The sequence below is a fragment of the Metopolophium dirhodum genome, chromosome 1 (genome assembly GCF_019925205.1).
Source record: "Metopolophium dirhodum isolate CAU chromosome 1, ASM1992520v1, whole genome shotgun sequence".
Classification (NCBI taxonomy): domain Eukaryota; kingdom Metazoa; phylum Arthropoda; class Insecta; order Hemiptera; family Aphididae; genus Metopolophium; species Metopolophium dirhodum.
The window spans coordinates 143,924,764-143,940,149 of record NC_083560.1 but is presented as its reverse complement, the minus strand read 5'-3'; the positions used below and the strand labels follow the sequence as shown (position 1 = coordinate 143,940,149).

Below are 15,386 nucleotides of genomic sequence, written 5' to 3'. Positions count from 1 at the left end.
GTTGCTTGTAACAGAATTCACGACCCCAACAATAATACTTCCTCTGATAGGAAAAGGTAATTAAAAAATATAGGTATACCTTTCTACCTCTTTATTTTTTATTACAGAGTAGAGAGGGCGAACGCCCTCCCTAGTATCATTTGTATTTTTGACTTGATTTCATGTAGGGTCAAGGGGGGTAATTGTAAATAGGGGTAATTGAAAATAGCATTGTTGGAAGTTTTAGTTTTAGTAATAATGACGTATTTGTTGTGTTTTATAGTGGTAGACATGTGTTTCGGAGTTGTGCACTAAGATAATTGATAATATTTTTAGGTTATGTTAATAAATTGTTGTTGTGAAAATCACCTTAATTTCAAACTGTGATACTAACTTGTACCGGTTTTTATTTTTTGCGTTGCTGCTTCAAAATGTAAGTACATTTATACTTATTATACATTAAACTTGAACTTGATACATCCGTGAACATAATAGTTATAATTAATTAATTTAAAATAACTATTACTTAAGATAACTTACAATTTACATTTGCCCCAAATATTTTGGTTACGGGGTTATTGTAAACATTAATTTGGGGTAAATGAGAACAGTAAAATATATTAAAAAAAATTATGTATGGTAGTTAAACAATACCTAAATATTCATGTTCTGATTCCAAGCTTTTACTATTTGATATAAACAAGTTCACAAGTTAATTTTTGAATTGTATTAGTAATATTTATTTTTATTTTAGGGTGAGAAATTATGTGAAAAAACGAAGTGGCCCTAGTTATACTCCAAATGATTTAGAAAAAGCTGTGAATGCTGTTAAAAGCGGAAGTCTTACATATAATCAAGCTTTTGAAGAATTTAATGTTCCTAAGGCAGTAGTTTTTAACCGTATAAAAGGAAGAAAAACTCCAATGTCATGTACAAAAGCTGGTCGGTCTCGTGTTTTCTCTGATGAGATAGAATTAGTACTTGAAAAATGTTTAATAGCTAGATCAAAAATGGGTTATCCATGCGATAAAAATGAATTTAAAGAATTAGTTGGACATTTTATTAAGCAAAGTAATTTTATCACACCATTTAAAAATGGTATTCCTGGAGATGACTGGTATTACGGATTTATGAAAAGGCATCCTAAATTATCATTTAAAAAACCTGAACAACTACAAAAAGTAAGAAAAGATGCTAGAAAGCCAGAAGTAGTATACGATTTTTATGAAAAACTGATGGATGTTGTTGTGGCAAATAATATGCAGAATCGCCCAGAGTTCTTTTTTAATGCAGATGAGAGTGGGTTCCACACAGACCCTTCAAAACTAAAAGCAATTGGTGAAAAAGGACAACCTTTTAATCGTATAGTTGGAGGTTCAGGTAGAGAATCAATTTCTGTATTAGCATGTGTATCAGCTGATGGTAAATATTTACCACCATTAATAGTTTTCAAAGGATGTGCCGTTCAAGCTCGATGGACCTCACCTAAAGCCTATCCAGGTATATTATTTATTAACAGATGTTACCTATACATTATTTTTCCAATTTACATTTTTTTTTTTATTTGTTTCAGGAACATTTTATGCTGTTAGTAAGAACGGTTGGATGGAAGAGTCTGTATTTTTTAACTGGTTTAGTCAGTGTTTTGTTCATCATGTACAACAACTTCGTCAATATAATAACAATGAAAGCCAAACTGCTCTCCTTTTATTTGATGGGCATTGTTCACACATAAGTATTAGGATATTTTTAGTCATATAAATTGTTTAACTTTATATTAACTGTTATATATATAAGGATGTTTCTTAAAGAATAAAGAATCGTTAATTTTTCTCACATTAATAAATAAAATCAGTTTTATTTTTTCATTTCCAATTGCCCCTAATATATATAAATATAAAAATGATGATGGTTCTCATTTGCCCCACGCCAGGTATTAATATTGTGGTAAATGTAAAAATGAATGATAATTAAATGACAATGTAAAATAATAAACTTATGACAACTAAATAACTATTGCCCCAGAGTTTATTCATATCCAATGCATACAAACTGAAGTATTCATTTACATTTGCCCCAAAAATATTGGGGTAAATGTAAATGTGTGGGGCAATTGTAAATATGCTATAATTTATAAAATAATGGAAAATTTTTGTGTATAGTAATCAAATTATAGTTCTCAGATGTGCAACTCAATGATAATGCTAAAAGAAAAAAAGAAAAATTATCCAAAAAGCCATAGTTTAAAGTCATGTTAAAAACTTGTGAATTTAGTTTACAATTACCCCACTTGACCCTACATGGAATGTGTCTTTATAACATAAGTATTTTGGGAAATATTTTAATTATTATTGCATTCAGATTTTCTTAAAAATTATTTTAAGAAATATTGCATTCAGTTTTGTTAAAAATATTTTAATTATTATTACGTTTCAATTTGTGAAAAAATATTTTAATTATTTATGACATAAGTTTTGAGAAAAATATTTTGGGGGGATTTTGCAAAAAAATATTTCAATTATTATTACAATTAGATTTGTGAAAAAATATTTTAATTATTATTGCAATTAGATTTGTAAAAAAATATTTTGGGGGGATTTTTGCAAAAAATATTTTAATTATTATTACATTTCAATTTTCTGAACTTTTTGTATATCGGGTGTTTTTCTGAACTTTTATTGTTATATAAGGCACTGTGCCAGGAATGGCATATATATACTACTACTGGTAAGTATACATTTTTTTCATATTAATAACATTATTCTTACTAATATTTATATGTATATAATTTCTTAGTGCAACAACAAGACATCTCCAAGTTTTGTTTTTTATTTTTTAGAACAAAAAAACTTGAATTTGACAACTTGTCACTGGCTACTACTTATACGTACTGACGTTGTATCTAAATATATTTTTTGTTAATTTTTAAAACTATTATTTAATTTTTAAAACAGTTTAAATCGATTCCTGAAAAATTGTATAAATTGGAGAAGTCATGTTGTTGCCCTCAGGTCTTCAATTGATAATGATAATAAAATTTTATATTCAATATAATCTTTATCAATAATATGGGTTATTTTTATTATATAGCTGTTATGACATGTTTTTCCAGTATTTCAGAAAACGAGTACCACAGAATTGATATCTATCCAATTAGTACCATTGACAATAAACTATTGTGCACACAATTTATGGCCTATCTTCAGATAAAAGATAACAATATTTTAACTACTAGTTTTTAATAATTACAACTACCGCGATTAAGCTACGCAATACCGTAGGCAAGCGTCTCTTATTATTTGAAATAACCGTATTCTGCCAACGGATTATTTAAAATGAAAAGTATAAACGCTAAAATTAATTGTAAAAATTGTATTATACATTTCTGGTAATAAGCACATGAATTATTGAATCAATAATTGCAAAAAAAAATAAATAACACTATCTACACAGTATACATGTAGGTTAATTATATTACTATTGTCTAATTCAAGTATAAAAAAACCATCCCATATAGTCCAGATCATGTTAAATAATATAGGTGCGTTGCAAAAAAATAAGTATTATTTATTAAACAGTTTACCTATTTCATATAATACTCATAAATTATGACCTAACCTATAAATGGACTTACGTACTTTATACACCGTGGACAAGTGGGTAGATAACGTGTTTATTCAATGTTACGGTTTCACTCTTCAGTCTTCGGTGTATGTTTAGTTACTGATGTAATGTAATTATTTGTATCGTATCTGTTTTTTTCTTTGTACCTACATCGAAGTTTTTTTTTGCAAAATTGTTTAGAATGCCTAAAGCTGCAAGTTCAATCAATAATAAAGTAGCCGCATATTTAAAAGAATTTCTGAATGAAACATTTCGAAGCGATGGTAAAGTTTTATACTGTAAATGTTGTGAAAAATCGGTATCAATAGGCCAGCGCTTTCAAGTAAGTCAACATATTTCTACCACTAAACACAAACAAAATAAAGAGTGTCAAAATAAATTTAAGCAACAATTTTTAACATCTTCGCCTTCTACATCTTCTGATGATAATTTGTCAACATTTTATACTGATTTATGCCGAGCATTTATTCGAGCTGACATTCCAATTTTTAAACTAAAAAATCCAGCATTGAAGGATTTTATAGAACAATATACTGGCAAAACAATTCCAGAAGAAAGTACAATAAGGAAAAAATATGTGAATGTAATTTATGAGGAGACTTTAACATCAATTAGACAAAATATACAGGATGGACCCATTTGGGTTTCTATTGATGAGTCGACTGATGCGGATGGTAGATATGTGGGTAATGTTATTGTTGGTAAACTTAGTTCTGAGCCTTGTAATTCGTTTCTTTTAAATTGTAAGCAGTTAGATAAATGCAATCATAAAACCATTGCTAAGTTGTTTAACGATTCAATGAATTTATTATGGCCCGAAGGAGTAAAATATGAAAATGTATTTTTATTTTTGTCTGATGCCGTTCCGTATATGTGTAAAGCAGGTAATGTTCTGAATGCATTTTTCCCTAAACTAATACATGTCACTTGTTTAGCACATGGTTTTCATCGGGTGGCAGAAACAATAAGATCAAGTTACCCTGACGTAGACCAATTAATAGCAACGGTTAAGAAAATATTTCTTAAAGCACCAAGTCGAGTTTTAAAATTTAAAGAATTGTACCCCGATCTCAATTTACCTCCAGAGCCTATTTTAACGAGATGGGGTACGTGGTTAGAAGCAGCTCTGTATTATTGTGAACATTTTGAAAAAATTAAAAATATAATTTCAAGTCTAAATACTGAAACTGCCACTTTATATTATTTTTTTTGTTAAGCAGTTATTACATATTTTAATATTTTTTTTACATATTTCATTAAAAATAAGTACATATTTATGTACATATTTTGATTTTTTTATTACAATAAAATCCGTTCCCTACTCATAATTAAACAAACCTATATAAGTTATTTCAAATAGTATATAGCCATATCTTTATACGATTTAATTGCTAGACTTTAATTAGATACATTAAGTTTTATTTTGCTATTGTATTAATATTGTAATATTTAGAATCCGTTGCAGTTTATTTTGAATACTACACTAAATGTATGATTACCAAATTTGACTCACCTAAAAACTGTAATATATTATGGACCCACTACATAGTATAGGTATTTCATATTTAATATTTAACCACATATGTAGGTAGGTAGGTATTGTATATTTAATCGTGAGCAAAAATATATAATACCTTTACTACGTAGTAGGTACTTCATATTTTTGCGGTTAATAAATTAAGCGGGGAACGGGAAGAAGTCATCAACGGGGAGGTCCGACGTCTTCAATAGGCGTAAAACTCAAATTTTGAAAAAAAAAAACGTAAAATTTTGGTATTTTACGAAAGAAAAAAATCGAACCCTCCGACGCATGTATTTATGCCTGTATATAGTAATACCCACTCGACGGCGGCGATATCGGCACTCGGCTCTCGGCGTCGTCCCAAGGCCCCGGGACCCGTCCCGGAGGAAGTACGGCCGCAGGTGGCATATACATTTAGCGGGGAACGCGAATACGTCTTCGTCCCAGAGGTCGGACCTCTCAAAGGGGGGTTTGAGGCGACCTGCGTCGAACATTTTCGAAAAATTGTCAATAACGTGACGACGCCGCGACCACGGCGACGGATTTCTCCGCCAAGGCTCTCTCCGCGAACGGGGTGTGGCCGCGCGTGGCATAAAAATTTATTGAGGAACGCAAATAAGGGGTGAACGGGGCCCGGAGAATTGTCGAAGAGGGCTAAAACTCGAATTTTTGAAAAAAAGGCAAAAAACGCGCGCGCGGTCTCAAAATCTGACGGGGAACTTGAATAAGGTCCAAACAGGGCCGCCCGGGGACCCCCGGGGGGGTAAGACTCGAAAAACTGAAAAAAATTTGAAAAAAATCGAGAAGAGTGATAAGGAGCGTTGATAACGCGGAGACGGCTCCGCCGCCGCCGGGAGACCGCCCGTCCGGGAAATGCGATTTTTTCATTGGCGGTTCACTCTGTACGAAAAATCGACATAGGAGGCGCCCTCGGGTTTCAGTTTTATATAGAGAGACTAGCTCTCCGAGCGTCACTGGGGGAGACCCCCAGACCCCTGGGTGTTGGTTATGAGTGTTTTCGATGTCGAAAGCCGCAGTGGTCTTGTGGTCTGGTGTGTCGGTCTCGAGCTAGACGGTGTAAGGGTGACACGGAGGTCTGGTGATAAGGATCTGTGAAAAAATTAGTGATAAGGATTTAGGATGTATGATAAGAACGGTGGATTTTGATAAGAAAAGTGGATTAGTGATGAGGATTTTGGATTACTGATAAGGATTTTGGATTACTGATAAGGATGTAGGATTAATGATAAGAAAAGTGGATTTGTGATAAGGATGATGGATTTTTATGAAAATTAGTGATAAGGGTGTTGGATTTATGAAGAGAACGGTGGATTTTGATAAGAAAAATGGATTACTGATAAGGAATTTCGATTACTGATAAGGATTCTGGATAAATGATAAGAATAGTGGATTTGTGATAAGGATGGTGGATTAGTTAACCGGCTGTAAGTTTTTTACTGCCGTCAAAAACTCCAAATCAAGTAATAAAATTCAAATATTTCGGACGGTCCAACTAATCATATAGCCACTTCGATTTATTTGGGGTCTAGCAGGTCAGTCACCAACCTCGACGTTGGACTTATATGTCTCGGCAACAGGTATGCAACGTTCATTACTGCTGCAGAAACCGCAAATTAAGTAATAAATTACGTGAAAAAAAAAATGTAAATCATTTCGGGCGTCATGGATATAGCCGCAGTCTTTTTTGAGTGTCTAGCAGGTCAGTCACCACGAATGACGTTCGCCGTAGTAATAAGGGTAAGCAATCCGACTTCGTCGGATAGCGGACAATTTGCGACGGCCGGGTCACGTCATCAGGTATGCAATACGATTGCGTCGAATCGCGGACAGCGTGCATTACTGTCACCGAAAACGTAAAATTAAGTCAAAAAAATTGTAATACATTTTGGGGGTCCATGTAAATCATATAGCCGTCGTCTTTTTATTTGGCGAAGAGTTTTAACCGATGTCGGAAGCTGCAGTGGTCTTTTGATCTGGTCGACGGTCTCGAGCCGGTTGGTGTGTGATAAGGAGGTCTGGTGATAAGGTTAGGGCCACCGTGGTTCGACGTGGTAGCCCGGGTTATGCCGCTGGAAATTCGAAATTTCGTAAAAAAATCATATAGCCGCTGCGATTTTTTTGGTGTCTAGCAGGTCATTTCTAACCACTGTGTGACGGGGAGTTATAAGACCATTCCCTCGGGGGTTTTTACACCTTTAGCCATATGTCACGAGGGCGGCTCCTTCACGCCTTTGGTGACGCGGAAACATCCCTCCGACAGGTTACGTCAGGGCGCCCTGGCGCCAGGCTGACGGTCCCCCGCCGGCTACTCTTGTACAAGATAGATCGGTGGGTTTCGTATAACCGCGTCGGCGAGCGCTGGATTCGACCCAGTCAAGTAACTCCCCTTCTACTAAGGCGCTACTTCCACAGTCTTCGCGAGGCCATCCACATAAGTCGCGAACGCGCGGCCGGTGAGCGCGAGCACGCGAGGTGCCCGCGCACATCGGCCGGACGCACGCCACAAAGCTCACTGGGCACTGATTCCGTTCGGGCGTTAGCTAGGTCGGGTTCTCAGTAGGGCTCGTCCCAGTGACCCGCGAAATGAGATTTGAGGATCCGTTATCCAGAGTACTCACAACGACTCTTTTCCCACTAGCATCGACGTTGGGGCAGTTGTTTACGCTGCCGCGATGCGACCTTTTATGAGTGGTACGGTTTTCTTTTGCCGGATGCCGTGTCCGTACCGAATGTTCGGGTTTGGTGCTTGTAGTTGGATGGGTGTCTCCCAGCCAGACTTTCATCCTGCACGTGTTCGTCCACGAGTTGGCCGGGCCCGTGAACTCTCGGTCGGAGTTGGGCGGGGAATATGCCGGCATGTGGCTGGAGGTCCGCGGGCAGGTAAAATTCGAGGTGCCCTGGTTTCGCGTCTTATCCTGTCTACTATTACATGTTCGAGTGCTTTGGATAACACGAGTAGGAGGCTTATAGGACGGTAGGATTTGGCCTCCGCTGGGTCTTTATCGGGTGATTTCTTGATCACCACGAGCCTGGCCGCCTTCTATGTGCTCGGGAATCTTTTCGCCCTGAGGCAGTTGTTAAATATCGCAGATATGTTGTGCCCGAGCACCGGCCAGGCTTGCCTCAGGATTCCGGCCGTTATACCGTCCATGCCCGGAGCCTTCTTAGGTGCCATCCGCCATATGGCCCCTTTCACCTCCTCAACGTCGCAGGGTTCGATGTGCCCAGGGTTTTCAGACCATTTACTGAAGGAGCCGACTCTCACTCCCGTCTCCGTCCTGGCCGCTATCTGCTCAGGACCTTCGTTATCGTAGCTGTCACAGGGAACCAGGGTATCCATCAGCTTTTCTCCGGTTTCCCTTAGAGACGTGGTGAACGTGCCGTCGCTTTTGCGAACGGCTGTTGGAAGGTTCTCAGAGGGTCTAGTACCACCTGTCTTGAGCCACTTGAAGACGGGGCCCCAAGGTTTCTCGTTCCCCGTCTCCGTCACAAAGTCGCGCCAGGCTTTGCGTCTGGCCCTGAAGCAGTTTCTCTTATGGGCCTTTTTCAGCCTCTTGAACTTGGCGCGCGCAGCCCGACGCTCGAATGCGTTGCTGGCATTTCTGAGTTTCACCTTCCAACGGCCGAGGGTGCTCAATTCTCGGCCCAGCGTTCCGTTCCACCATGGAGGAGGTCTATGCTTGGTCTCCTGTCTTTTAGTCATGTGTGCTTCACACGCTTCTCTTAGCACGTCTGAGAGCGCTATCGTACTACTCTCGACGTCCGGGCACTCGAGTTCCCTTATCCTAGCGTCTCTTCTGTCGGCTAAGGTCTTTCTGAACTTTTTCCAGTCCGTCCGGCTGCAGCTAAAGCCTTGTGCGTTCTCCCTAGGAGGCCCTCGGGCGCTATTCTGTGTAATGATGTCAAAGCAGATCAACGCATGGTCGCTTGACGTCAGGTCGTGAGTGGCGGACCAGTCCACAACTCTGACGTTGTTAGACGACAGAGTTCCGTCCAGGTACGCCGACCCGCGGTTCCTGAACGTCGGTACGCCCGGTTGATTGTGGACTTTTAAGTTTCTCTGACTTATGAAGTCGACCACGATGTCACCTCGACTGTCCGGTCTGTCGTCATGCCACACCGTGGACCCCGCGTTCACGTCCGCACCCACTAGCACGTCGCCACTCAGTCCACTTGACCAGCCGTGAGAGTGACGGTGGCGCGGTGTTAGCAAGCTTATAAATAAGCCAGTATCCATCTACCGGCGACGAGGACGCCCTGGCCTTCGGCGAGCACCGCGGTCTGTCATCCCCGCGGTGCCCAGCGAAACGCAACAACCCCTTGGTTGAGGTTTCGCTAGATTGTCTAGCAGGTCAGTCACCTCAGTTATCCGGGTAGGCAAATTACGTGAAAACAAAATGTAAAACATTTCGGGCGTCCATGCAAATCATATAGCCACCGTCTTTTTTGAGTGTCTAGCAGGCCAGTCACCTCGAATGACGTTCGCCGTAGTAATAAGGGTAGGCTATCCGACTTCGTTGGATAGCGGACAATGTGCGACGGCTGGGTCACGTCGTCAGGTATGCAATCCGACTGCGTCGAATCGCGGACAGCGTTCATTACTGTCACCGAGAACACAAAAATTAATTACGTGAAAAAAAAAAAAAAAAAAAATTCAAAATATTTCGGGCGTCCATGCAAATCATATAGCCGCTATCTTTTTAGGGTGTCTAGCCGGTCAGTCACCTCAGTAGTCCGGGTAGGCAATCCGACTTCGTCGGATAGCGGACAATGTGCGACGGCTGGGTAACTTCGTCAGGTATGCAATCCGACTGCGTCGAATCGCGGACAGCGTTCTTTACTGTCGCCGAAAACGCAAAATTAAGTAATACATTACGTGAAAAAAATTGTAAAACATTTCGGGCGTCCATGCAAATCATATAGCCGTCGTCTTTTTTTGAGGGTCTAGCAGGTCAGTCACCTCGAATGACGTTCGCCGTAGTAATAGGGTAGGCTATCCGACTTCGTCGGATAGCGGACAATGTGTGACGGCCGGGTCACGTCGTCAGGTATGCAATCCGACTACGTCGAATCGCGAACAGCGTTCATTACTGTCACCGAAAACACAAAATTAAGTAATGGATGAAGTGATAGCAAAAGGTAAAGAACGAAAAAAAAAACGGATTATCACGGCCGCCGCAAATTAACGACAATCCCGGCGGCCGGCATCGAAACCACGACCCGCAAGTCATCTGCACACACGCCTAAACCTAGCTGCCTACCTATTGAGTTGAAAACTGACGTCAAATCTATGACTCTTAAACCATAATGTGCGAAAAAATCTAACCCTCCGACCAGTGGCGGCTCGTGCTATAGGGCACACGGGCACATGCCCCACCTAAAAAATTGAGAAGAAAGAAGAAAAATGTATATTCAATTATTAAAATTAATATTGAATAAGTATTTCTTCCATCATGATATAAGTTGGTACTTGGTAGTTTGAATATTATCGAAAACAATGTTTTATCAAATACGGGTGCTCCTAGATACGGTACGTGTATACTATATATACGCATTGGGCGGCGGGCACAACGAAGTTGTGCCCGGATAATCCGATCAACAGTACTAGATTTCCCCCACTTTTCGACACGAATTAATACGGCATTGCCGGGCACAATCGGATTGTGCCCGAATTCTATTTTTATTACGATTTATAATATTTTGTCGGTTCTATTGCCTTCGTATTGTTAATGTCGACCGTCGCCGGTTTTGAAAACATGATAAGATAACAATTAATTATTATTTGTTCATTCTAATAATTCTGTTAAGTGTGTTTTGTTTATTTTATTAAACGTTTAGTACTTTTGTACTGTCATTTATCACTTTATCGGTGGTATTTTTACTATTTAGTGTATGGTGCATAGTGTATAGTGATTAATACCTAATTAATTAAATATTTTTATCATTTGTCATCATGGATACATATGTTACGGTCGAGCATTTACTGAATATCCACTTTTCAAGTTTACCTCTTGAGAAAAATATTGAAATAAAAAAAGAAGGTAGGCCAATGCCAAATTTAAATATAATACAAATTAAGAAAACAAAGTCTAGAGAATTTAAAAGAAGTTTTAATAAAGACATTTATTCAAAACATGATTGGTTATGTGGTTGTTCTAAAACGAACCGTTTGTTTTGTTTTCCTTGTATACTTTTTTGTCGTACTTCTGGTGATAAAAATTGGTCACAAAACGGAATAAATGATTTAGCTCATTTGAACAATAAAATTAGTACACACATAAAATCAAGTTTACATTTAAATGCGCATTTAAATTTGAAACTTTTGGGTAAACAAGATATAAGGCAACAACTTTCAAATGCATTTAGGCTTAGTATACAAAAACATAATGAAACTGTAACTAACAACCGTTATATTTTATCTAAAATTATTGATTGTATTAAATTTTGTGGTGCATTTGAACTTGCTCTTCGAGGGCATAATGAGAAGTCAGATTCTGAAAATCCAGGAATATTTCGCGGACTTATTAATTTTAGTTCTGAATTGGATAACACTTTAAAATTACACCTCGAACAGTCTACAGTATTTAAAGGCCTTTCTAAAATAATTCAAAATGAAATGTTGGAATGTATGCTATTTGTTATTCGACAAAATATTAAAAACGAAATAAAAAACGCTGATTTCTTTTCTGTTATATCTGACGAAACGACAGATGTATCAGCACAATTTCAAATGTCCATAATATTTCGTTATATTTTATCCAATGGTACGCCAGTTGAGAGATTTTGGGGCTTTTTTAATCCATCTGGACATGATGCAAAGTCACTATCAGAGTGCATAAAATATAACTTAAAAGAAGTAACAGAAAACCACGACAAATTAATCTCGCAAAGTTATGACGGAGCTGCTGTGATGAGTGGTCGACTTTCCGGCGTTCAAAAACTTATAAAAGATGAATATAAAAATGCACATTTTGTTCATTGTTATGCCCACCAGTTAAATTTAATCTTAAGTCAAGCTACAATGCACAACCGTGATGTAAGAATTTTTTTTTCCAACTTGACTGATGTAACTAATTTTTTTCTAATTCTCCGCAAAGAGTTGCCGTTTTGGATAAAGTTGTTAACCATAGAATCCCTCGATCATCAAATACAAGATGGAACTTCAAAAGCCGTATTGTTAATACTGTACACGAAAATCGTGAGTTATTAATAGAATGTATGGAAGAGATCGAAAATACATTTAATCAAAATATTGCAATTAATCAGGCGTGCGCTATACGTAGAATGTTAAATGATGAAAAATTTATATTTTGGTTAAATGTTTTTCATTGTTTAATGCCACATGTAAATATATTATATAACCAGTTGCAAAAACGGAAAATTGACTCTATCGAAGTGAAAAATGCCATTTCTCGATTTGAAGAAAATATTCAAAAAGAAAGACAAAATTTCGATAATTTTCAAAATGAAATGCCAGGTGAAGTAACTCAATGTAGACCAAAAAGAAAACGTGATGATGATACACTACTTTCTAGAATTTGTGTTGCAAAAGAAGTCTGTGATATTCTTATTGTCTGTGTTAAAGATAGGTTCGAATATAAAGCTCATTTAAACGCGTCTCTATTATTTATGTCCACTGAATTTCCTTTGTATGAAAAAAGTTTTCCACAAACATATGTTGATGAAACAATTGAAGCTTACCCTTTTTTAAATAAAAGTAAGCTTCAAACTGAATTGGAACTTATATATAAACGAACAGATTTTCGTAGCGTAATAGGTGCTGTTAATTTACTACAGTTTATTATTGATAACAACTTGGAACAAATATTTTCAGAAACATTTAAACTTATACGTATTATAGCAACAATACCTATGACATCTGCAGAAGCAGAAAGATCGTTTTCGACATTGAAAAGGATAAAAACATTTCTTCGAAATAGTATGGCAGAAGAGCGATTAACAGCATTAGCGATGTTATCAATTGAAAAGAAAATGGTGAAACAAATATCAAATTTTAATGAAGAAGTCATCAAAGTATTCATGAAGAAAAAAGACAGACGGATCGATTTGGAATTCAAAAATATAACTACTGTATAATATTGTGTTAATTGTTAAAAGTACTTATAACTTATAACTATATTATAACGGCATAATAATTATATTCAATATTTATTTTTAAACCATAATTTTTTTTTTAATTATTTGTTTTGCAAGATACTTTATAAGAGTATAAGGTTTTGGTATCAAAGGTATCAAAAAAAAATTTTATTTCATTTAAAAAATCAACAGGAATTGATGGTAAGTTCAAAGTTCTCATAGTGGAAAAAGAAGGAAATATTTGTGCCCCACCTTCAACGAACCCCACGAGCCGCCACTGCGAGGGCATATATTCAAGCCTGCATATAGTAATAACGACGTGACGCCGCTAAATTAATAATTGTTGTTTATCAATTACTTATTTAAAAACAATATTTACTAAACGTACCTATACATAAGCAATATCAAACAGTATAGGCATATCATTATACAATATTTAACTACCAGATTTTACTGAAATATATGAAGATCTATTTGTTTATTAATATTGTATTATATGGTATCTGCAGCATTATAATTTTTAATTTCCTCAACCAATCAAGTCACCTAAAAACTTTAATGAATTAAGTGGGTTATATAGTTATATTGTACTATTGTCTATTCAAGTAAAGAACCATATTATCCAGCCCTTGTTAAATAATATAGGTGGGTCGCTCAATAAATGTGTAGATAATAAAATAGTATTAATTAAATATTAATTATTAAATAGTTTAATAGTATAGTCATATCATAATACAATTTAACTGCCACAATTTAATTAAATACATAATAAGTTATATTTTGTCTATTAATATACATAATTTGACTAACCTAACAACTGAAATATTTTATTATACATTTAATATTTAACCACATAATCGTTTGACATGGGCTCAAAACCTACCCATATATTATAGTCATATCATAATACATTACCTCAACCAATTAACTCACTTGAACTGTAATATATTAAGCACAACATACTATACGTTTGTTATGTTACTATTGTCTATTCAAGTACCTAATTAATTTATTATGTATTAAATAGTTTATTTCATATTATACTCATAATTAAACCTACCTATATAAGTTGTTTCAAATAGTTTATAGTCATATAATCATACAATTTAATAAAAGCAGTAGCTATGTATATTTTTTATTTATTAATTTGATTTCATGCTAAAGATTGAAGAATTTCAAGAAATTAATTAAATACATTCATTTTTACTATGTTTATTTATATTGTATTATTTAAAATCTGTAGCATCGTTTGTATTTTACACCAAATTTGACTCACCTAAAAACTGTACATAAAATACATAAAATTTATAATTAGCAAATTATATTACCTCAAAACTGTAATATATTTAGTACTACCTTCATAGTATACATGTAGGGAAATTATATTACTGTTGTCTAATTCAAGTATAAAAGAATTGTCCCATATATTCCATAAGTTATATTTTGTTATTGTATTAATATTATTTAGAATCTGTTGCAGTATATTTTGTATGCTACACTAAATTTATGATTACCAAATTTGACTCACCTAAAAACTGTAATATATTAAGTACCAACTGCATAGTATAGGTATTACATATTTAATATTTAACCACATAATCGAGCCCAATAAATATCGCTCAATACAATAATTTTTGCAAGCTTCTTTGTAAATTATAATTTGATGTTGAGTCCAATAATGTACTAAGAATGGATAGTATGTATAGATCCTGAATACTTTGAATTATTTTTAAATTCTACAAGTGATTGAACTGGGCATTTATATTTTTCACCTGTTTCTTTATCTTTTGACTCTTGTTTAGCTTTTTGTAAGACAGATGTTTTATATAAATTTGGTGGGGAAATACTACCAAACTCCATATCAACAACATTTGCACGCCTCCAATTGCAAGCGAGATCGGTTTTTAATGATTGCCCTATATTTTGACGCTTTATTCCTTTCAACGGCCTTTTTGTCTTATGTCGATGTTTAAGTCCCTTTGTGTTATTTGTTAAAATTGAAACATCTAGCGGGTTTCCTTCATCAGGTTTAGATTCACTCCAACCAAAAAGATTTGCATCACAATCCTTACATTTTGCCTAAAATGTAATGTCATACCTGTTTTCGGAATTCAGGTATGCTTTTCCGCTTTTATAAATAAAA

The 15,386-nt window shown here is 35.8% G+C and overlaps 2 protein-coding genes across 2 annotated transcripts; both read left to right on the top strand.

The window, feature by feature from the left end:
- The first annotated feature begins 237 nt into the window (after window positions 1-237).
- Window positions 238-1,740, top strand: LOC132933051 (uncharacterized). Its single transcript, XM_060999387.1, has 3 exons — window positions 238-242; window positions 734-1,479; window positions 1,553-1,740. Exons 1-3 carry the CDS (start codon window positions 238-240, stop codon window positions 1,738-1,740), a joined length of 939 nt encoding a protein of 312 aa, XP_060855370.1.
- A 9,359-nt stretch (window positions 1,741-11,099) lies between these two features.
- Window positions 11,100-14,434, top strand: LOC132933049 (uncharacterized). Its single transcript, XM_060999386.1, has 3 exons — window positions 11,100-12,344; window positions 12,512-13,237; window positions 14,408-14,434. Exons 1-3 carry the CDS (start codon window positions 11,100-11,102, stop codon window positions 14,432-14,434), a joined length of 1,998 nt encoding a protein of 665 aa, XP_060855369.1.
- Window positions 14,435-15,386: the final 952 nt, after the last annotated feature.

Coding starts and splice junctions, on each gene's coding strand:
- LOC132933051 (XM_060999387.1), top strand. Junction 1,480..1,552: donor CTCACCTAAAGCCTATCCAG/GTATATTATTTA, acceptor TATTTGTTTCAG/GAACATTTTATGCTGTTAGT.
- LOC132933049 (XM_060999386.1), top strand. CDS start 11,100: ATGGATACATATGTTACGGTCGAGCATTTACTGAATATCCACTTTTCA. Junction 12,345..12,511: donor TAATACTGTACACGAAAATC/GTGAGTTATTAA, acceptor TTATATAACCAG/TTGCAAAAACGGAAAATTGA. Junction 13,238..14,407: donor AATTCAAAAATATAACTACT/GTATAATATTGT, acceptor TTCATGCTAAAG/ATTGAAGAATTTCAAGAAAT.